This window comes from Cheilinus undulatus, linkage group 10, assembly GCF_018320785.1.
Source record: "Cheilinus undulatus linkage group 10, ASM1832078v1, whole genome shotgun sequence".
NCBI lineage: Eukaryota > Metazoa > Chordata > Actinopteri > Labriformes > Labridae > Cheilinus > Cheilinus undulatus.
The window spans coordinates 14,170,869-14,194,092 of NC_054874.1; the positions used below are offsets into that span (position 1 = coordinate 14,170,869).

Here is a 23,224-nt window from a genome sequence, read left to right on the forward strand (position 1 = left end):
CTTCCTCATTCTGATGCTTTGTTTAATTTCAGCGCATCCTCTTGACCATTTCTACTTGCCTGCAGTGGTTGCCATTATGTGACTGGCTGATTTCATATCCATGGTAATGATCACTTGTACAGGTGTTTAGTGAAGTGGCAAGTGAGTTTTTCATTCTACATGTAGGCACAGGTCTGGCCACAGGTAGGTGCTCTGCTAATACTCGTTAAGGTAACCTCTGTAGTTACGTCTGCTGTCGATGCTCTTGTCTGAAGCGTTTTTCTGTACATGTCCATATTTTTTAAGGCATTTTTAAACCTGTAATTTTACTTTAACTTAAGTCTACTCTGGCAGAAATATTGTATGAAAAAAAAACTTGTATTTGGATTAAGAAAGAAACACAAAAGAGAAGGACTGAGCTCTGTAAACTATTTGAAAATTCCTATAAAAAGAACTCACCCCATTTGATGTTTTACCCTCTTATAAATCAATCATGGTCAATATAATTTTACTTTTTTGACAAAAAAGGGCAAAACCTCATTAATGTAAAAGTGAAAACAGACCTCTACATAGTTTTATCAATTTAACAAAAAAAAAGTGAAATAAGTAATAATATATCTCAATAAGGCTTGCACATCTGGACAATGAGGTTTTACTCCATTCTTTGCAAAACAGTTCGCAATGTCAGGGATTGTGTGTGAACAGCCCTTTGGAAGTCTACTGGATTGAGGGCGGGCTTTGACTCAGCCACTCCAGAACACTCACCTTGTTGTCTTTAAACTGTTATGAACGAGATTGTCCTCCAGGATTTCCCTATATTTTTCTGCATACATTTGACCCTATACCCTTTAAAGCCTTTCAGGGCCAGCTGCCGAGAAGCATCCCCACAGCATGATGCTGCCACCATTGTGCTTCACAGAGGGGATGATGTGTTTGTGGTGATAGGCTGTGTCTACATTAAAGACACCATAATTATTAGGTCCATTTAAACTTTTACAAACCTATTTTGAATGTACCGTACCAACCTTTTTGAACTCTAACCCTGACTTGAACATTAAATTTCCCAGTTTACCCCCTTGCATTTTCCCCTTCTGCATCCCTCTGAAGTCTGACAATTTAAGGGTGTAAGTGAAAAAAGGTTACTATCTTAGACATCGACATCATATTTGATCCAATCCCGTTATCCTTGAAGCATGAAGCCTCTGGAAGTTGCCTACCTTTGCCCTATCAGGCCTAAAATAGTCTTGGTTGTAGCTGGTCTCAGCTTATTCAATGACTGGGCTTAGCCTCTGTAAGAAACTTTTTCTTATGCTTATTAGGGATAAGATGAGTGAAGAGAAGGCATATGGTTTTGTCCACAGGGGGCGCCAAAGTCAACACAAGCCCAAATGTTCTTGCAGCAACTTCTAGCTCAGTGACTAACCAACCAAGCAATTCAAAGAAGACACCAATAAGAGTACAACAACTTTATTCCATGTAATAACATCTCCCCTTAAGTTCAGTGATGTCACAGCAGCAATATTATCATGATCATCAATGTGAACTTAAAGACCCACCAGTAAAAGAAAATAGATTTGAAAATTAGTTTAAAATAACTAAACTGATAGAATGTTTAAAATAATAATTTAATAAAATTAAGTAACAAAGTCTAATGTCCAGTTTAGACACAATAAATAACTGCAGCTGATTTCCAGATTAACCATTTAGCTGCCTTCTCAGGTTAAGTCCAGTACAGAAACACAAAGGAGATCAAAACTTCTACACACATTGGCATTTGAAACACCAACATGATGCTAGCTCAAGCAGCAGAAGTGATTTCATAATGTCTCATTACTTCTAAGGTTCCCCTTCTCGATTATAAAAAAAAAAAAACAGCAGAGTGTGACATGACAAGTTTTGATCAGACCAGAATTCGCTTTGTTAGACTGTCAGATAATTTGAGTATATTTATGTTAGTAAAACACAATGCCCCACTCCAGGTAAGTCTCAAAAGCACATTTCCTCTTCGCTAAGCTTGTATCATCAACCTGGACTCTCACAGTTCAGCTCATTTCCCTTCCTCTTCCATGAAGTACATCTGGTTCCAGCTGCTTCCAGTCCCAGTTTGATGACCTTTGATGATGTTGGCTGTTAGTACAAAGACAACCAAAAAGTATGACTTGCTAATTGAAAGTTTCACTCAATAATGTGTAATTATAGCGGGTAAGCTAGGATTATGAAGGCTTATTATTGATGAGGTAGCGTATTGCAATCATCCTAAAGTGCAGGAGTACAAGATGGTGTTTGCTGCAAAAAATGTTGAGAAACTGACCGTTTTTAAGAGAAATGCAGTTTCTGTGCAGCTGTGCCGCTTGTGAGACACTCATTGCCAGTTTTTAGTCAAACCAGCACTCCACAAGGTTTATTAACTCAACAATATACCACAATTTCTCTTTAATGCAGGGTTGTTCCCCAACAAAGGAGAAAAGCTGTCAAAAATGCTGCCACACCACGGTTGTTTAGACTGTGTCGTTACTTTTTCCAGTAATGATGGCACGCATCTCAGCATTTTATACTGGTACATTGGTTGCATCAGTATATAGGACATGGAAACATTGATAGATTTTAAAAACAGGTATTAGTAGTGCCTCTTTTACACCAGGTTTTACTGTAAATAAAACTTCTGGAGTGCTGGTTTGATTGAAAAGATTCTCCAATGACCAGAGGAGTTAGGCAGGGTGCCTCTTGGGCTGTGTGTCTGAACTTCACAACCATCAATGTTACTGTGGGCTGAGAGTTTAGCTTGAGTACTTTTGGCTGGCTCCTCATGGTGGTAAAAAATCAAAATAGCTCCACAGCGGCACAGAAGCTGAATATTACAGAACGTGATCGAGAGTTGTAACCTTTTTCCGTGCTGAAAGATCCCCTAAAAACTCACTGTTATAAACAGGTGTGACATATTCTGGATTTTACTGTATTTGTGTTGACTTTGTGCATTATTTCGCTTTCTGAACACAGCCTGAGGGTTCATATCAGTCTTGTGATAGCCAATAATCAAATGTCCAATTAGGTTTCCTCACTCCTTTGTGACTCAAACCCAGAAACAATGTCACATATAGGTTGCCCCTTTGAATAACAGAAAAGGTCCAGTTACTCTCAATCATTTTGGTCCAGGCTCGCTGGGATTGGCAACCTACATCAACCTATGAGGCTCCTCCCTGAATGTGATATCACACAGCAGTGATAGATGGTCAGAGGGGTAGTGGTAGGAAGGGAGGCGGTCAGGACCGATCTGCTCCTCTGAGGGAATGTCCAACAGACACTCTACATTCAAAGCATCATGGGAGTACCAGATGTAGTCCAGAGTGCTGCAGCTCTCTCCTGAAGGGCGTATTTTCCATGTGGTGTAGGCAGGCTCTGACTGTCCGTCAGAGCTCAGCAGCTTGTAAGCAGAGTCCAGACCAAGGGGGGAGGAGCTGAAGCGCCTGTAAACATCCTCTGTGGGCTCTGCGTTAAAGTCCCCGCACACGACAAGAGGGACGGGGCCTGCCGCTGTCTCGCCATCACTGCAGCTGTTGTATCGGGACGTGATGCTGCGTAAACTCTGCAGGAGGTCAGCACCCTGCGCGCTCCGTAGCCTCTCCCAGCCACTACGAGCTTTCAGGTGTGTGACGGCCACACACAGACGGTGGCCTGTTGCACGGCAGCTCAGCGTCTGAACGATAGCTACTTGGTTGGTGGGTAGCATCATGGCTGACAGCCGCAGGTGAGAGGTGGCCTGTAAGGAGAAACGTGAGCGGCGGTAAAACAGAGCGCAGCCGTCTGGACCGTTATTCTGCTCTACGTCCAGACAGGGAGACCAAGGCTTGGGCAGGAAGGTGCCATGGTAACCCAGGCTGGCCAGGATTGGTTGGAATGTGTCGTAGTAGTGGTCCACTTCCTGTAAACACAGGACATCTGGGCGGTAGGTGAGGATTTCCTCCAGGATCAGGTACTTCCGCTCCTGCCAGTTAAGAGCATCGAGTGGACAGCGGATAAACCCATCCTTCCCCTCGCCAAGAGCTGAAAACAAGAGAAATACAGGAGACGAGAAAGACATTAAAGAGTTGTTTTTAATAAAAAGACAGGAGAATACATCCAGAGCAATCCTTCTTAATAACTTGAATAAACCACGTGTCAAAAATTTTACATTTATAATACCACTTGTCCTACAAATCAGTGAAAAATGCTGGATTTATTACAGGTCTCTCTACCTTGTGCAAGTATATTCCACTGCATGACCCGTATGGGGGGGTTATGCTTTTGTCGGGAAGGCATCAAGCCACCGGTGAAAACCAGGTCTCTGTGTGGGCGGGCCGGACGACTCTGTAGGGCCTCCTCGCACTCTCTGAGCAGGTGATCTGGGTCAATCTCAGCCAGGTCCTGGTCCAATTCCTGGTCTGGGTTCTCCTCTGGGTACACGTCTGGTTGGGCCAAGGGGGCGCTGTTTAGTGACTGGGCCAACGTGCCAAACAACCTGCTGCTGCTGCCGCCCATTGGACAAACTGGTGGAGAGGAAACAAGGGAGGATGTGAGTGATCATTGAAGGTGTTCTGCGTTCTGCCATGAGTCATGAAACAAGTGCAGCCAGACCAGAGTCTGCATTCAGGTTTGGACTCACTGACTCATGGTCAGAGAGGAAAACAATGCAAAGGATTTTATACTGCACTATTTCAGATAGTCAGCAGGGGGTGGAGTCTGGGAACAACACTGCAAGTAGAACTCACCTCCACTGAAATTGGCACATTCTAAAACGTATAACAATGCTAACCTAGTGAAGCAATGAATGAAGAGAGAGAGGTTCAACTAATTTTTATTTTGGACATTAAATACCGCTATACCACTGAGTCCTGCAGACATAAAGGTTAGGAGCATGAGAACCATTGAACTTAGAGGCTGTTCATGTTCACTGCCAACATAAACAGAGACATGCAGACAGTCAATGCTGACTAGACAAAGGTTAGGTTTCTATTTTGATCTCAGTGCATTTCTGACTAAATATTTGTTGAAACTGCCCACTGGAATTTTGATCACAAGAAAACAAACAGCCCACAAGGACAATATGTGCAAAGGTTTGTCTTAAAAATAAGTCATATTTTCCCTTAGATCAACTCTGGTTTGACCTCTGCGTTTTTAAGTACAGAATGCTCTCCGTCTATCTAAGAGAGGATCACTCATAGGAGCAGACTGGCTGTACAGTACAGAGTCAGCACTTTAGAATTCGCGATCATGTAAAAAGTTGCTTTGTTTTGCTTTTTCTGACTTTACAAAGCAGCTCCATCATGGACTGTAAGACATACCATTAACATGTCCACTGCCTCTCTGTTCTGTTGCTCATTGCAACTTTAGTGTTACATGGCTTACCCACAGTCTTAATTTCTGCTGAGTCCTGTCTTCTTTTTAGCAGAAATATCCACCTCTCCATCTACTGCCCTTCATTCACATGAAGTCTTCCTGTCTATGCCGTGATTTATTATTTTATCCATCTCATCTTCCAGTATGTTTTTCTCCATATGCCTCTCTTAACCTCCCAAGTCCCTGTATGTACACATGAAGAAATTACATTCTGGCTTTGCTACAACGTACTAATAATTTCTGCTATTAGTTTTTTTTTTTGGATAATTGTCTGGAATGTCCATTGAAGATTAGGTAATTTACTTGAAATGCTTGGAAAATTTGCAAGGAAATTTTCTTTAATTTTCATTGGTTTTTTTTGGGAATGTATCTTGGGATTTTTAAAGTATTTTTTTTTTTTTTTTTTTTTGGAGGGAATATGGAATTTTTTAGGCATTTTAGTGTAAATTTGGGGATATACATTTGTTGATTTTGGGAGTTTTGTCATTTTCATAGGGTCTTAGGGAATATCTTTGTTTAGGGAATTTGCTTTGAGTTTTTAGGGGAATTTGCTATGAAATCCTCTGGAATTTTTGGGGTACTCTTTATGGGAATCTTTAAAAATCTGTTGAAGTGTTTTCACCAAATTTCAAGGTAGTTTCTTTGAAATTTAAGGGAATCTGTGTTGATTTTTGACCACATTTTAGGTCAAAATTAATTCCTGATCAGAGACATGGCTGAGCTTTTAAATGTCCGAGGTCTAACTTACCCCAAATAAGTAGGACAAAGTAAAAAGCATTCCAAACAAAAGCTTGCATCTCAGGGGGTTAATCATAAGTTCTCACCCACCCTTCCCTGTTAATTTTTCCCTCCTTGCTGGGTGACAGATTGACCTCAAAAGAGACAGGAGTTGTGTAAGCCTGTGTCATACATGATGATGAGAGAGAGCAATGAACACCAATGAGCAATCGTCATTATCACGCTGGAAAGGAGGGACGGCTGATGTCACAAATGTGAATGCGGATGTTGCCTAATTAAATAAGTAAGAGGGTGGGAGGTTTTGAAAAGAATGTGCATATTGTCCAACAGGTGGGGATGGCAGGGCTATTTGGTGTGGATTCACTTACACAGACACTACACATCTACACACAGAGAAAGAGACAGAGCGAGTCTTTGTCAGCTGCTCATTAACATTAATCTAATTTAGGCCAACTATGCACCATTTCCCACTACTCTTCTGCTTTTGGGTTAAAAGGGAAAAACCCAGTTACAAAATGTCATCTGTTGAAAACTAAAATAGCCAACTAATCATGAGTATACCCTTTGAGACAAACTAGCTGACCCAGTGAAAACACTGGCAGTGGAAAGCATTAGCAACATTGTCTTTGTGAAGAGGGACGGCTCCATAACTTCCTTTTGTTAGAAATGATCAACATCCGTCACTGAATTCAATCAATCAACAAATATTGATAAACTGATATTTTTACTGATGACTTCTAAAAAGTCAAGAAGTGACCAAACATTTTACCCCTTGAAATCACAATGTTAGCGCGAAATTTAGGAATGTGGATGTTCGCCTGCAAAGAGGCTCAAAGGCTAGCAGTGCTAGCACAGCTAACTTTAGCCACATTCTGTAAACCAACTTCACATCTGTTATCTACTACTAATGTGATCCTGTTTTAAATAGAAATTTTAACTGTTTCTGGATATTTCTTGACTTTAGACTTGTTGACTATTTTGAGACCAGCTGTAACAGTTCAACAGAGGTGACTCCACAGGCATGAGATCTCACTGAAGACTGTGGGATTAAACCTGACTTCAGAAGAAAAACAAACATGGAGGATGATCCATGTTCAAATCTGGCTGTCCTGTGTGTTTCGCAGTGAAATCCTAGTTGAAAAGAACAAGAGGGTCTGATTGCAGACCTCTATGGTGGGGCATTTTGGGCTCATCTGTTACAGACTTCTACAATGGGGCACCCTGGACCATGGGGCGGGAAGTGACCTGCATTACCCAGGCTGGAAGCTGAATAACATATTTTCCACTCACTGTCAGAGGTCATGGTGTCTATTTTTTGCAACAGCAGGATTTTATAAATAGAAATCAAAATTTATTGAGAGGGATAGATTTAAATTTAACACACCATAAGTCAAGGAAAACCCAAAGAGGGTTAGGGTTAGCACTTGAACCATAATGGTTAGGGTTGGGGTAAGTGGGAGGGGGATACATTTACATTTAACACACCACAAACTACGGAAAAATCCAACAAGGGTTAGTATGCCCCTTTCCGCCCCACGGTCCAGGTCGCCATAGCGCTCTGCAGCCAGCTAGCTCTCTAAAAGAAGGTACAGTTAATTGTAGAAGTAAAAGTATGCAGCTTCCAGTTGGTGATGGTACCCAGTCCACACGCTGTCATTGGCTATTGCAGGTAGGCCTTTGGGGACTGTCCAGTCTTAAATTATGAATATCAAAAAAACCTAAAATATGGCAGAAAACCCCCTCGCATCAAACTGCTGACAACCTTTTAAACAGATTTCTAAATCCATTAATTAGTAACACAAGACTCAAGACTCAAGCACAAGACTCAGTCTTTTTACATATCTAAAGCTACTTTTTCACAACATACAGTATGTAGTGTGTTTAAAGACCAGTTTCTAATATTGCTGAGAACTTTAAACCAACAAACCTACAGACTCTGTCAACAAGCTCAGCCTCTACCTTCATCATTCATACATGGGGCCTAATTGGTGCTAAAAAAACAGAAAGCTGCAGCAGATACTTACATGGACCAAAAGGGACGAGGAAAACACACGCAAACTTTTACAGTTTGTCCGCTTAATGCCCCTCCTGTCGTCCACTCAGTAACCCGTGTCCTTGCAATAGTCGGTCTCAGCAGAGCTGGGCTCAAGGAGCATGCAGTCTGCTGGACGAGGACACGGTCCCTCACATGAGAGCGTCAGAGTCTGCAGCGACATGAAGGAGGAGACTCTTCACTACTGACTGACCCATTCAAGAATGCTGTCCCAACACGCACACAAGAAGGAGAGGTTTGCAATCGTAGGCAATCCAGAGAGGAAACTGGAATGAGCATCAACAATGAACCCGGTGTTCATTCTTCATTCACAACGTGGTGGACGATGCATTTTATATGCACACAGTTCCAACTTTTCTTTTTAAAACTAAACCACTTCAAAGACACCACTTTCCAGCGCATTGATTGCCAAGAAGTATTAACAACTAAGAAATAACCTACCAAACACAAATTTTCTTACTTTTTGTGCATCAACATAAAAGTTGAGTAAGTCTAGTTTTGTCTCCTTTATATAATCCACCTTTACCTCCCGTTTAACTGTCATTCTTTTCATTAAATGTTATGTAACCCATCATTTTGGATTCTTCTTTGGATATAATAGCCAAGAAGAAGACAGTATTTGGATGTTAGCCATCTCCTGGTGTGGCCTCCGGATGACGTCACCCTGGTTGAGCAGGTGTGTCCCTGTTTGCTCTTAACAAGCACTTAGTCACCTCTGCAGACTGGTGGAAATAATGTGTAACACAAATAGGCCCAGGGCAACTCAGAAGTACTGCAGCAGAAATTAGAGGGTTTTGAGAAATGCTGGTTCATTGGAACAACGTGCCCAGACGTCTTCATGAGAATGTTTTAACTCTATTGGCTCCACTTGTGCTCCTCTTTCTGTATGAGTTAAGTCTGACATATAAAACGCCTATCTGCACTAGGGATGAGAACAGTCAGTTGACTTAAATAGTTTTATCATGCCACTAGAATTACAAGTTCCTTAAATTAATTAATAAAATGGTGCTAGCACTGCTGACATTAGCCACATTCAGCCAACAAAATCACATTTACCTGCTGACAATTAAAATAAACTGTGCTCAAATTTGACTGTCTTACCCTTAGACTAGTAGGTTAGTCTGAATTTTCTTCTTTTTAACCAGCTTGGAAAACGGTCCCTCGTAGGGACAAAGCCTCAGATTGTATACTGTTGCATGCACGTGCTCCCTAAATGGTCTCAGTCTCTTTAGAATGACATGTCTATCAAATTATGCCTTCAGTTTTAAACAAATGCGCCTCTAAACTGAATCTCCATAAACAGCCTCAACAAGAGAACATTTATAGAAACATACCATTATCTTTGAATTGTGTGCCTGAAAAAAGAAACAGATCCAGGGCTTAACAACAATGGAAAAAAGGTGACACTACCAATTTCTCCTTGTCTGGGATATAAAGGTAGCACAAAAAGTAAGGACATTTGTGTTTGGTAGGTTATTTCTATGTTGTAACAATACTTCTTGTCAACAAATCCTAAACTGTTGTAAAGCCTGTTATTTCCCTTTTAAATGGTGCCACATCTGTAAGGAACATGCATTTGTGGGATGAGCAGCAGAGCTGAGTATGAGTTACACCCATGAAACATTTGCCAAATCTTCTCTGCCAATTCCAAACAGCATATTTTACTGCTGACTTTTGTTTGGTTGATTGGATGATTGAAGTCTGAAGAAACAAGACATACTGGAAATTTCACTATTTATTCGTTTAACAAATATGAGCCTCAGTAGCGTGCGAAAGAACCATAAACAGCCACCACAGCCTGGCACTTCCTCCTCATGCTGGTCACCAGCCTGGTCATTTTGGCATAAACAGCAGGCTTGAGTTGATCCCATGGGGTCGAGGTCAGGACTGCTGGCAGGCCATTCCATCCTCTCCACTCCCAAATTCTGGAGGTAGTCTCTGATAAACCCCGCTCTGTGGGGACAAGCATTGTCCTCTTGAAGGAAAGAGCTTGGTCCCAAACTGTGGAAATAAGGGACTTCCACTGGTTGCAGAATCTCATCTCAATATCCCTCTGCATTGAGATTTCCTCCAATGAAGACAAGCCTCATTTTTCTGGTGAGGGAGATGCAGCGCCACACTCAGTGCTCAACAGAACTCACCTAATTGTCAGCACCTGGGGTACCAGAAGCTCAAGAGTGTATGCTAAATGGACTTGAGCTTGTATAGCGCTTTTCTAGTCATCTGACTACTTACACCACTTTTACACCGCAGGTCACACCTACCCTTTCATACTCATTCACTCACACATTCATTCACTGATGGCAGAGGTTGCTATGGAGAAATGGCCATTAGCTAATCCCATTCGTACGCTCCCATACCCATTTACACACGCCACTGACGCAGCAGTGAAGGCAAAGTTAAGTGTCTTGCCCAATGACACATCAACATGTGACTGCAGGAGCTGGGGATCGAACCCCCAACCTTCCGATCTGCCTGTAGTTGGACATTTTGCATGCAGGGACACAGGCTCTGCATGCATAGTGCTCAGTTCTCTGACTAATAGTGATATCAGAGAGACTTTAACTGTCAATTAATCACAAAAACTAGAAAACTTTGGTTCAAATCATAAAACACAGAAGTGGCAGCATGATGATAAGCTCCAGTCTTAAGTATCATGATGATGTAGATTTGTGAAAATTAAAAAGTCAAGTTTTTTGGGGTCTGTACTCAGAAAAAAATGGCTTTTAAAAATTCCACATTTATATTGAATTTGTGAATAGAGATGAAGATTTCAGTAGTGATTATCAGAAATATTCAATAATCTACAGTATGACTGTCAGAGTAGAAGTGGAATTGTGAGTCTGTGAGGAATTCCCCAGCTCCACACACAGCTCAGTGTCTGCTAATAATCACGGATGTACAAGACAATTCCTTATTCATTTTTCACCCTGGATTACCTAATCTAATCACTGTGGTAATTCAGTCAGTTGGCATGTAGTGACCTGGAATTTGATCTGAGCAACTAGCACAGTCAGTGTGTCATTACAGCGAGGCTCAAACCAGCCAGCTCCGGTCACCGGATCAGTACATCTCAGGTTTAAACTACAGTCCAAGAGATAAGCTATAAAATAAAACGTATATGAACAAAGCCTGGTTTATACTTCAGTGTTGAATCTATTCCATACTTGGCCTAAGCTGTTGTGAGCAATATAATGCAGAGTCAAGTCTGCCCGGTTCTGCAGTACCCCGCCAAACTTTTGCTGTTTTCCATACAGGAAACCACTGACTCTAACTGAGTGAATTATACTGGCGTTGATATTGAACAGTAGTTGTTTAAGCTGTGAGTTTGCTATGACAGAAAAGGGATTTGGGAATAGGGCCACTTCATCAGACGATGGGGGAGTCTTCCATGCTTGTCCAGTAGATTTGATGAAGTGTTTTTTGTCGGCAGCCATTTATCTCACTGTAGCGTTCACACAGTTTGCCTGTAGATGTTACACAAAGATTGGAAGATAACACAGGGCTTTGGTCAGAGTTATTTTGATGTATATTTACATTTTAGGAGGTGCATGTCAGCTACGTGCACTGATGAGGGCTTTTGTCCTGCAGATATTGAGGAGTTTTCATTCCCCTTACCTTGTTTGGGACCACACAATGTTCCCTCTGGCTTACACTCTCTCAAGAAGTGGTTAACATTTTGTCTGCACTGGCTGATTGCTCAAAACACCATGAAATGCATTTATATGAGAGTTTATTGACTTAAACTTATCTAGACATGTGAATCCTTTAAATCAAATAAGCTGGGATCCCTGATAATGTGTTAAATGATTAAAGAGAGGCTAGAGTAGGCCTGGCTGTAAGTCTACATCTTTATTTGTCCCTTTGGTACTGGAAGGTTATGTAACGGCCAAAATAAGCCCATTACAGATGGAGGCCAGTAGAGATCTGTGTGGAGTCAGATTAACTGTTTTAGCCTCTTGAACCCTCAAACACAAAGCAGCCAAGTTAAGTCACCACTCTGCTATTGGCACACGCCTGTGGGAAAGTATATGTTTGTGTCATAATGTGTGCATGTTAGTGCAGGCCTGACCTGACAATGGACTTGAAAACAGGACCCATTTCCTAGTGACAGACCATCCCTGCTTACTTACAATCAGACTTCAAGAAAAAAGAAAAAAAACGTCACTGGTAATTTTCAAGTTAAAGCCTAAAGTGTTTTAAAGTGTGACACAGATTTAACCTTGCATGCAAAAGTGAAAAAATAACTTTATAAGTTCTTACATAAGAAAGGTTACTGATTTCCAAAGAATAAATAGGCATAAGACTGAAAGGATTTGTGTTAGGTGCACTGATTTGATTCCCTGATCCAAGTAATTCCTTTGTAATGCAAGCTGATTTTTACATAAAGCTGCACTGATCTGCTGTCGACTTTCTCTCTTAAGTAAGCAGGTAAATCTGGCCTATTAACATCACAGCAGCTGAGCTCTTCCTCACCCCTCAGTCTGATCGGCCTATTTGTCTACGGGCTAATTAGAGCACTAGGTGCAGATATAAGGAGTGCTGTGTCATGGTTTGCAGGGACAAGAAAGTGCTCTAACAGATTACTAAACAGAGGTGAGAACATGGAGAACATCCTGTATTACAGCTTTAGAGACGATAAATAGCACTGAAGCAGTGTTACTGTGTCTATGAAGACCAATAATGGTGACTGCACACTTTTTTGGCGGCTTATAGCCCATTAAATCCTGAATTCAATGACATAATCACAAAATACTTCAGAAATGTTTCTAATTCTGATACCAAGCAATCTAGCCACATACACACTCTTCTCTATAAAATATGGATTCAGTGAAAAATAGTAGGTATGCACGCACTATTTTAGCCAATATCCAATGTGCAAACATGTCTAAACTCATCTGAGACCATATCAGTACCAATACCAGTGTTTCCACACATTGACCATACTCAGGTGGGCCACCCAATAATATTTAGAGACACCCAATTATATTTACTGACTATTCTTCCTTCATAATTTCTTAAAATTCATACATAATCATCATCCATGCATGACAGAGGTTCAAATCTGGCCAGTGGCTCCTCTCGGGATACAAGGACAAGGCACACTAACGGCCCTCAGGCAGACCGCAAGACTTTAAAAAGTTTTAACTAGGGCTGTCAAGATTCATAACATTAATCGTCATTAGTAAAGGTCCACAATTAATGCACTAATATTTTAAAGTCATGATTAATTGCATTAGTTCTTGCCCCTTTCCACATACTTTGGTTAAGTCAGTGCAGCATTTCCCTGCAGTTACAGTCATGTAAAGTAAGTCCACAACTGCACTTTATTGTCTCATTTCACTTTTAACCCTTAGAGGTCTCAGCTATTTGTTAGCCATTGTTTTGTCTGGACTTTTTGTCTAAAAAATCTTGTCAAACATCAACCCTGTGGTGCACAGATAAGCTCTAAACATCTTTTTTTTTTTCCAGGACAACCTGGGCTTCAGGAATATGTGGTTTACAGCAAGGTCACTTTCATTTTTTAAAAAGTTATGGGACTATAAAGATAAAAACTTAAAGACTGTATCAAACACAGAAAAAATACTGCAATTTGATTATTCTCCCAAATCATTCAGCACTATTTTTGATCCATTAGTTCCTTTTTCTATGGTTAAGTTCAAGTTAAAATCTTCTATCTACCTACAAGAGCAAGCCTGTACAAACATAATGACTCAAAATAGTTTTGAATGCAAAAATAGTGGAATATTAAAACGGGATAAAAAGGATATGATTGATCATGATTAACTACAAAATTTAAAGATTAATTGGGATTTAACATTTTAATTTTCTGACAGTCTTAGTTTGAACATGAACATTAACTTGTGCTCACTTTGAACAGAATTAACAGCTTTAAGTGTTATCTACAATAACACCACTGTTGACAGATTAACAGTTAACAGAGTTAGATATTTGATTAACTTTGCCTCAGTATTCTGACAGCTGCTTTTAATTTATAATCTTAGAATTTGGCTTAAGATTAAATTCCTTTTAGTTTTTTGTCACATTTTAGTAATTTCTGTCCTTTATATATTTAGTTTAGTTTTAGTGGATGAAAAAAACTCCAAAAAGGCCTTGGTCCAGCTTCAGTCAATTAAAGGTCCATACATTTCAGTCTTACTCTTGAAAAAAAGGTAGTTGACAAACATTTCTGAAATATCATTGCAGGATTTGAGTGGGGACTACCATTGGCAGTTTAACCATCAGGCAAAGGTAGAAAACTGCCTGGAACCCCATGCTCCAAGCCTCAAGATATTGTCATTACACAACAGGAAGGTCCAAGCCCCTCAAACTGTCTTCATATCAAGTAAATTATCATAAAGTAGACCTCTATAGACATACTGGTATGCTAACAATGCACTGGTGCATAACTGGGTGGTAAAATGGAACACAATAAATATAAGATATTATGTGACAGAGCAACAGTATGTATTTATAGAAAAGAATAATAGTGCGATTTCTGAAGTTCCACCTGGCCTAGAGACATGTCATATATTATGATATGGTCAGTTTAAGTTTTGACCTCGCCATTAAACAAAAGAAGAAGAAGAAGAAGAAGAAGAAGTTTTGACCTCTTCTAGGAGCTCGTGAGCAAGTACTTCCGGTATGGAGCTTTCACATTTAGGTAGTCCTGTAATGGGTTTGTTTTGACGTCCTTAGATAAGTAAGAAGGGTCTCTTATTATTTTCGCCTGTGGGTGACGAATGACTAAAAACGCCCTTGTGACAACCCTTTGTAGTTTCTTCACACCAAAAAAGTTTCTACATACAATTTTGGTCCATATTGCCCAGCCCTAGATGACACGTAAGGTACAGGTGAAGAAGACAGTAGCCTACAGCTTTAAACGGTCGAATATTAGACCGTAGTTGGTTGAAAAGTGAAATCAAACTTATCCCAGAGAACAGTACGTAAAGTTGAGGTGTGCCACAGGCCTACCTGGTGCTGTGTTGGATACCCCACTAGGTTTCATCTGTGGACTGGTCCCATTGACGCCCCCTCCTCCTGGGTGACAGCACCGTGCCCCCGCCGGGGCAACCACCGCTCCCGGTGAAAACGGTCTCCTAGCTACTGGTCCCCCCCGCGAGGACACACACAGCTGGCCGAAAAGCGCCGAGCAGCGCCGTGCCGGGTTCATGATTCACGCTTCAGAGCCTTGTCAAAGGGAGAAACGGCTGTAAGTTACTACCGCTGACCCTTCACCGACACCAACACCGAGACACTTATCGGACAAAAGAGTTGAGAATGTTCTTAAACGTGGTCAGGCCTTCGCGTCTCTTTGTAGTTCTGAAGGCAACTGAAAGCCGGTAAAAGTTACATCATTTTTCTAGTGTGTCACCGAACGCCGGTTACTGGCGGGCGGACCGACAGTGGACTTGTCCATAATGTTTTTTTGAACCTCATAAAACTAGTTCAAAATCAAGAATAATACACAATAATCGAGTGAAATGCACTTGGTTTAGGTTGCATCAGTTTTATTCGTCGAACAAACTGGCACGAATGTACTCATTAAATACTTACAATTCGACCCCCCCCCCCTTGTCAATAATGGTTCATCCCGCACAGACGCTTGCACGGAAGGGCAGGGGACTCTTTTCCACAAACAAGCCAATCAGCGTTCAGTGCGCTTTTTCGACATCAATGACGAATGTGGCGTCAATACCACGAAAAACACGTGCTGTATGCGCACTGTTCTGAAGTTATATACCTTCTGCGTTTTGTCCACGCAAATGTTTGTCGCAGTTTTCATTTAAGGTTTTAAGTAAGATTCACATGACAAAACAAAGACGTTTTGAACTCAGCTTTTCATCTAATTTTTATTTAGATTTTGTTTAGTTTTTAAAACTATGATTTCACCCTAGTAACCATGCGTATTTGTGTGTGTGGGTCTGTCACTGCATTGATTTGTCTAGGGTCAAAATTTAATTTCCTCATTATTTTCTTTTTTTATATATTTTAAGTATCAGTTGTGTGGTCTTTAATGCCTTATCATAACTGTATTTTTGTTTGCTTAAATTCAGTTTCTTTTTGGGAGTCTTTATTCTTCAAACTAGTAAATAAATCGTATCTAGAGACAAGCAACAAAACAGAGGCTTCAAAAAAAAAAAAAAAAAAAATCCATCTAAAAAAAAGTCTGTGTATTTTCTAGGTGAGAACTTTATTTCTGATATAAAACACAAAAAAGTACCAAACTGCCTGTAAGGAGCAGAAAATATCTGCCAAAACAGCAAGCAAATTTTGCTTCCTGAGTTTCTTAAAATAAGATGTATTTTCTTAATAAGTCACATCAAAGTTCAATACGATAAACAAGTAAAATTTTCTTGCCATGCAGGCATAATTGTTCTTTATCAAAACAATTCAGGTATTTCATTCCTTGTTTAAATGTTTCTCTAGACTTGTCATAGTGAGTGTGGTTCAAGGTAAGACTAATGAAATTGTTGGTGTACAAATTAGACAAAAAGATTAATATATTTTAGTTTTTGATTTTAGTTTTTAATCCTCAAACATAACTTTGAATATTACTGTTAATGGTAGCGTCTATTACCTGTGTCCTTAGTTTCAGTGCCATCTTTAGTATGATCTGGCATAAGTTCAAGTGAAATGGATGTTGAAAGTCGTTACATAACCAGATAACAGGCCAGAGAGTGAGGATCCACAATCCTATCCTTCTGTTAATAATTCAACAGCCAGACGAACAAAAACAGTCCCTCTGAGGTAAAACGAGTTGAACATTTTGAAAAGTAAAGTTCACGCAAAGCCAAAAAACTGATGTCAAAACACTGAGAAGCAACGCAAGCAGTGATAACAACACAGACAGTACAGAATGTGCCTATGTTGATACGTTTGAACTGTTGACACATTTATTCTTGTGCCTTGAGCCTTCACCACAGTGAAGACTTAAGCTTTAATCATTGGCTCACAATGCCATCATGTGGGCAAAATGTGGAACTACAGGTGGCATTCACACTGACCATCAGAGGACACAGGGCAAATGATGAGCTTAACCTTGAGAGAGTTCAGTTAGGGAAGTGCCTTAGACCCAGTAGGTCAGATGTGTATTCGATAGAGCAACATTTTCAGAAAGAATGAACAAAGGCACACAAGATTTCTGTAATCCTTCTGTTGACAAAGGGTAAAAATGAAACGTTCTAATATCTAAAAGTAGGGGGAAAATCATAACTAAGGCTGTTCGGGGTGCTGAAAGTCTAAACACAACCTGCTTTTTTTCCACATGTGCTAATTAAAATAGATTGATCAACATTTGTCACATTTATGTATTCATTACCCTGTTTTTTGTATTTATTGTTGTCAGGCCACGAGAAAAATGTTATCTTATTCATTGTTGTTGCTCAATTTGTTTGTGCCTGCATCTCTCTCTCTCTGTTATGTTTGCACTGAGAGAGGCTTCCCTCTAGCCATTCTTCCAAAAAGCCCAGATCAGTAGAAGGCTGCAGTGATGTTTGTCCTTCTGGACACCCAGGCTCCCTGGAGCTCAGTGAAATTGACCTTCTTGGTTACCTCGCTCTTACTAAGGTTCTTCACCCTCGATTACTCAGTTTGGCCGGGTGACCAGCTCTTTGAAGAGTCCTGGTTGTGCCAAACCTCTTCCATTTGAGAGTCTGCAGTGCAACGGTATTTTTTGTAGCCTTTCCCAGATCTGTGCCATGCAACAGTCCTGTCTCTGAGCCCTGCAGGCAGTTCCTTTGAACTCATGGCTTGTTTTTTACACTGATGTGCATCGTCATCTGTGAGGCCCTCTATAGAGGGGTGTGTGTCAAATCATGTCCATTCATTTCATTTACCACAGGTGCACTCCAATCAAGGTGAATAAACATCTCAGAAAATAGATTTTTTTTTCCATTTGAATACATTTTCAAAAGATTCAAAAATTCTGTTTTCACTTTGTCATTATGGGGTACTGAGTAGATTAATGAGAGTTTTTTTTTTTTTTTACTTTAGCATCAGGCTGCAACATAAGAAAAACAAAAAAAAGGAGTGGGGGTCTAAATACTCTCCAAATTAACTGTATGGGGTGCATCCCAGACATAAATAATTTACTTCTCAAATTGATTGATTGCTGCTTTCATTTAAAATTTAAAATTTAAAATTTTCATTTTCAATTTATCCATGGGAATATTCTTTTTAATAGTGCTGTAGAGTAATTTAATTTCAGTATAGCAACATTCTGTAGCTAGGACAGTTGTCAGAAAGTGTGTGACAAAGTTAAGGGATGACTTGCTGAGTGTCTTGAAATGCCCTGAATTAGACCAAGGGGAGCATAGATGCTCCCCATTCCAATGAGAGCAAAAAACAGAATGGATAATCACTTATTTTTATTTTAAGGTAATTGTGATGTAAAGGACAGAAAAATTATAGAATTTATTGAGTGAGGTACTATGGGAAGAAAAGAGTGGTGTGAACACATTGATGTTTGAATGTGTTTTGTTCCTCTTTATGACACTAGATGGCAGCAAAGCTCCATGCTGATCTATACTGACAGTCTAACAACCATCTTGTATTACATTCTTATTTTCATTTCTGATGAATGAAACCATTCCAGTGTCAAAACCTTTTTTTATCCTTCAGATTTAAAGCTGCAAGATGTTGGGAGAATTTGAGAAGAAAATATGGATAAAGACCAAAATCTCTCCTTGGCATATGACAGTAATATTGAATGGGGATTTCTTTTCCTTATGCAAATCAGAACTTTTCACCATTCAGCCATGCTGATGGTTCAATAATGGGTCATGGACTGCAGCAGTCAAGGTCACGGCATTCATAAAAATACAAAGAAACGTAGAATAAGACAAACTAGGCAGCTTCATGTCCATGTTAAGAGAGATAGTTCCAGCAGCTCCACTCAGATATAGATCTGAAAGCTGTTCAAGTGTACATGACTGTGACTCAGCCGTTCAAGTAATCTAAATGGATTAAAGCGACTGAACTGGATGAAACATTGAATTCAAATGGGAAAGAATTAGTTTTGTTTCGATGCAGATAAAAACTCCAGTTTGTTTTCTTTTAAAAGATTTTTGCAGGGTTTGAGAAAACTTTGTTCAAAAGAAATCAGGATTATCCCGATCCTAGCAGAGGGCTGGATTTTCTCCGGATCACAAGAACCAAATGTATTTATACTTTCAAACAATAAAATTTAACATGACTGATATTGTGAAAATTTTTAATTTTTGCACTTAAATTGCCTTATTGATACAGCGACACAGTGTCTAAAATAGGCATCCACCCATTATCCATACTATGTGTCATGTTTGGGTTCATGGGGGCCCAAGCATATGTTTGATTCTTCAAAATCAAGACCAGCTTACAAAACCAGCACAGCTCATTAACTGTCTGATTAAAACATCTTTTAACACTGTTTTTTTCCACTATGTTTTAGATTTCTCTGCCTTTCACAAACATGAAATGAGTAAATTCAAAACCTGATTGTTTATATTCTTTTCAATATTTACATGAACTCGTATTGGGAGTGCTCAGTATTTATAATCAGTAATCCTGATCCTGGAGAAACAGAGGACAATCAAGTAGGCACTCTTTCAATTGTTATGACTCATACATTTAGCACATTACTACTACTTATGGGACTATGGTCTGGCACAAGCCTATCACGCCACCACATCTACACCCTCTGACAAAAACTCACAGGCTTTGGTACACACCAAGACCAACATCTGATCGCTTTTTAAAGGAAATTTCATGTAGAAACACAAAAATAGATTAGGAGATATACCTTAGAGAGTCACAACATGTTATGTCGGGACATTCTGTTTAGGCACTGAAAATTGGGAAAACTTGTGGAGAAAAAAACTCAACAGAATCCTCATGATTACAATAGAGTCCTTTGCATCACTTCAGTGCTGGTCCCTCATGACCCAAGGGAAAAAAAACAAAAATAAATCCTTGAATCATCTGAATCAGAATAAAGACAATGAGCTATAGTTGTGAAAGCACCCACTATCCCTGTTTGTCCAGAAAGTCCACAGTCACAGTTTGGGTCATGATTATTGTTTTAATTGACAGCTGATGAGCAGAAGTCAAAGACGCTGGAACAGCTCACACAACACAATACCTGTGCAACAGCCTTGTTGCACAGGTATTGTCTAAGATTTTCTCTTCAGAGGAAAAACATGAGAGAGATTCTGTAACTCAATGCAATCCTTCCTTCAGTAACTTTCATCAGCCCACAGAAGAAATAAAGGCTGCTTCTGGTTCTTAAAGTCCTTATCTGCAGCCACAGCAGCATGCTCCGTGATTTAGAAATTCAACAACAGTTCGGAGTTATCTTTTATGATTTATGAAGGCGGGCAGTGAGCAGAAAACTAGAGTCTGCAGAGTTTATAGCTTTGATTTTGAAGGGATAGCTCAGGTTGTTTTGAAGTGGAACTAGATGAAGTAATTATCAATAAAAGTGGCGTTACTATAAGAACTGGATGGTTTATATAAGAAATCCAGGCCTGGATCCGAGTACGCTTGACCCCAAAGACTGATTCATTTGGGTAGTGTGGTCTTGGGGCATGTTTTATGTGTATTGTTCAAGTGAGATAAATATAAGAAGAGAGATTACACGTGACTGTGCAAGCATCATATCAAAACAAAATACATATAATGGCCTGTTAATTCTACTTTTTGACTCCACAAACAGTTTCCTAATAACCTTAATATCTCTGAAAACTAATTTGATGGAAATATAGAGGTAAAAACATAAGAGTCTCATGTTACAGTTGGATGAGGGTTTTGGTGGGCCTCAGAACATTCTCCGGTTTCAAACTGGGCTGTGCCATACTTAATTATGAGGAGGGCAGCTTTAAGGAAGTGAGGACTGATAAAACACATATGTGTACAGGAGCGTATCATGAAAAAGTTTTTTTGTCCATTCAAAAAGTGAAGCTTCCCTGTATTCTGGATTTATCCCACAGAAAGTGGAGCATTTCAAGACTTTTTTGTTTTAATCTTAACTATTATGGCTTATAGCTCACAAAAATAAAAAATCTTACGTCTAATCCTGTCTAATCTGATGCCTGTCTATTATAGATTATATTAAATATCTAATGAAAGTCAGTAGTCAAGGTTTCCAGCACAGGACCTGGTCAGTAAATGGGAAGTGCCAGATGTCCCACTCTGTTCTACTCAGCCAAAACATGCACTTAAAAAATTTTAAAAAATGGGTTGTTTTAACTTTCGGTTCGAATTTTGAACTCAAGTGTAGAAACGTATCATTTACATCTGTAATAACTCAAAATCTTCACTTAACTAAGTTGCAGTAACTTACAATTTTACATGGTAATAGTTCTAAATGCTCAATTCTGTTAACTGTAGGTTCCATCCATCTGTCCTTTTTCTACACTGCTCATCCTGTGTGGTGTCGGGGGGGGGGGCTGGTCGTATCTCAGCTGTGATTGGATGAGAGGTGGGGTACACCATGGACTGGCTGTGGGACAATAACCAAGACTGGTTAACTTTAAACTGCAGAATCATGAGACCATTTTTCCAGCACATGTCTGCAAGTAGTTCTGCACTTTCAAAATTACTGTTTGTTTTAACTTATTTTTGTAATGTGTCCCTGAATTATCTTATTTATTGTGACGTGTGTTGCTGGACTCTTGGCCAGGTCGCCCTTGTAAAAGAGATCTCGAACTCAATGGGTCTTTATCAGCTTAGATAAAGGTTAAATAAATAAAAGGAAATAAAGAAGCATATTTTTGCATTGTAATAACTTGAAAGCCTTAATTCTATTACATACACTGTAAAACCAAACAAGTTGAAACTGTTCAAAATTTTTTATAAGTTGTGGAAATACATTTTTTAGTAATCATTACTTGGACATTAATGTTGGATTAACTAAACTACACTGCAGAAACTTTCCTACACCTAAAAATTCTGTTTAAATCAATCTCAAATCCACATGTTTTAGTATGTGGTCTTCTTCTATTTTTTCCACAGACTTTAATCTTGAACGTTCTTTCCACTTAAGTTGGCTAACTTTAGTGACTACAAGTGACAATAACTGTAGGGGCAGACTGATCCTACTATTGGTAGGTTTCTACGCCACAAACTCTATATAAAAGGTAGAATGTAAAGGTAGAGACAACAATAAGACAAATAAAAACATCTCAGGACCACCATGTTCCACTACGACACTTTATTCTGCTTCAGGGGACTCCAGAGAGGAAAAATCCTCCACCTCAAAAGATCGCTCTGAGGCAGCAGTGCTACAGGACTCTGTGTCACTTTCTAGCACGGGTAGTCACTGTCACCTCCGCTTTATCTGGAAAACCCCGTCCTCTAAATAATAATAATAATTAAAAAAACGTCCTTTACCCCTCCCTCCTTTCAGTACCAAACTGCTCACCTTCTGTGCATTTTTTTTAAACCTTTAAGTGGGCAGAGTTAGCTCTGAGCTGGGGGTTTACTTACACTTTAAGCAAACACCCAGGAAACCCTGGTGCACTGATGTAGGCGTTTTATGCAACTTCAAGTTGAAATAGCCAAAAAAGTACACTACAGCCACTAAAACACAAAACTGGATTAGATTTATGTAAAGTATCACATTACTTCAACACTCAAATGCACGTTTTAGCGTGTGGGTCGCTTCATCCATTAACTTGTAGCACAGTTAACCTGCAGAACGGACGCTCCTTGTATTCATAACTACAGATATACTGTATCAGAGTTATGAAGCTTTATTATCTTAACTTTATTATCTCAAATGCCAATACATTATAACCTTGCAAAGCAGATGGATACGCCCATTTCTATGTTTCTGTCCGTTTGGGCCCCTGTTAGAAAGTGACGGCACCAGTGTCCAGGGGTGCAGTACTTTCAGGCACGGCAGAGCCATGACATATGCAAGCAGCGAGAAGAGGCCGGTGCAATTATGGAGGAAGACATTAGCGTGGATGCTGCCAAAGTGCCAGTTTTATCAGAACTTGAGGACATTTCTTTGTTAAAAGAAGAACAAAGAACAGCAGTGAGTTGTTTTTTTTTTCAAAAATGACAAAAATTGTATACTGACCTGTCTACATTTGCCAT

At 39.8% G+C, this 23,224-nt stretch overlaps 1 protein-coding gene across 1 annotated transcript; it reads right to left on the bottom strand.

Annotated features, from left to right (window-relative positions):
• Positions 1-1,430: 1,430 nt before the first annotated feature.
• Positions 1,431-15,478, bottom strand: nocta (nocturnin a). Its single transcript, XM_041798054.1, has 3 exons — positions 15,119-15,478; positions 4,212-4,502; positions 1,431-4,020 (listed from the first exon to the last, which is right to left on the bottom strand). The coding sequence occupies exons 1-3, from the start codon at positions 15,315-15,317 to the stop codon at positions 3,152-3,154; spliced, it is 1,359 nt and encodes a 452-aa protein (XP_041653988.1). The 5' UTR covers positions 15,318-15,478; the 3' UTR covers positions 1,431-3,151.
• Positions 15,479-23,224: the final 7,746 nt, after the last annotated feature.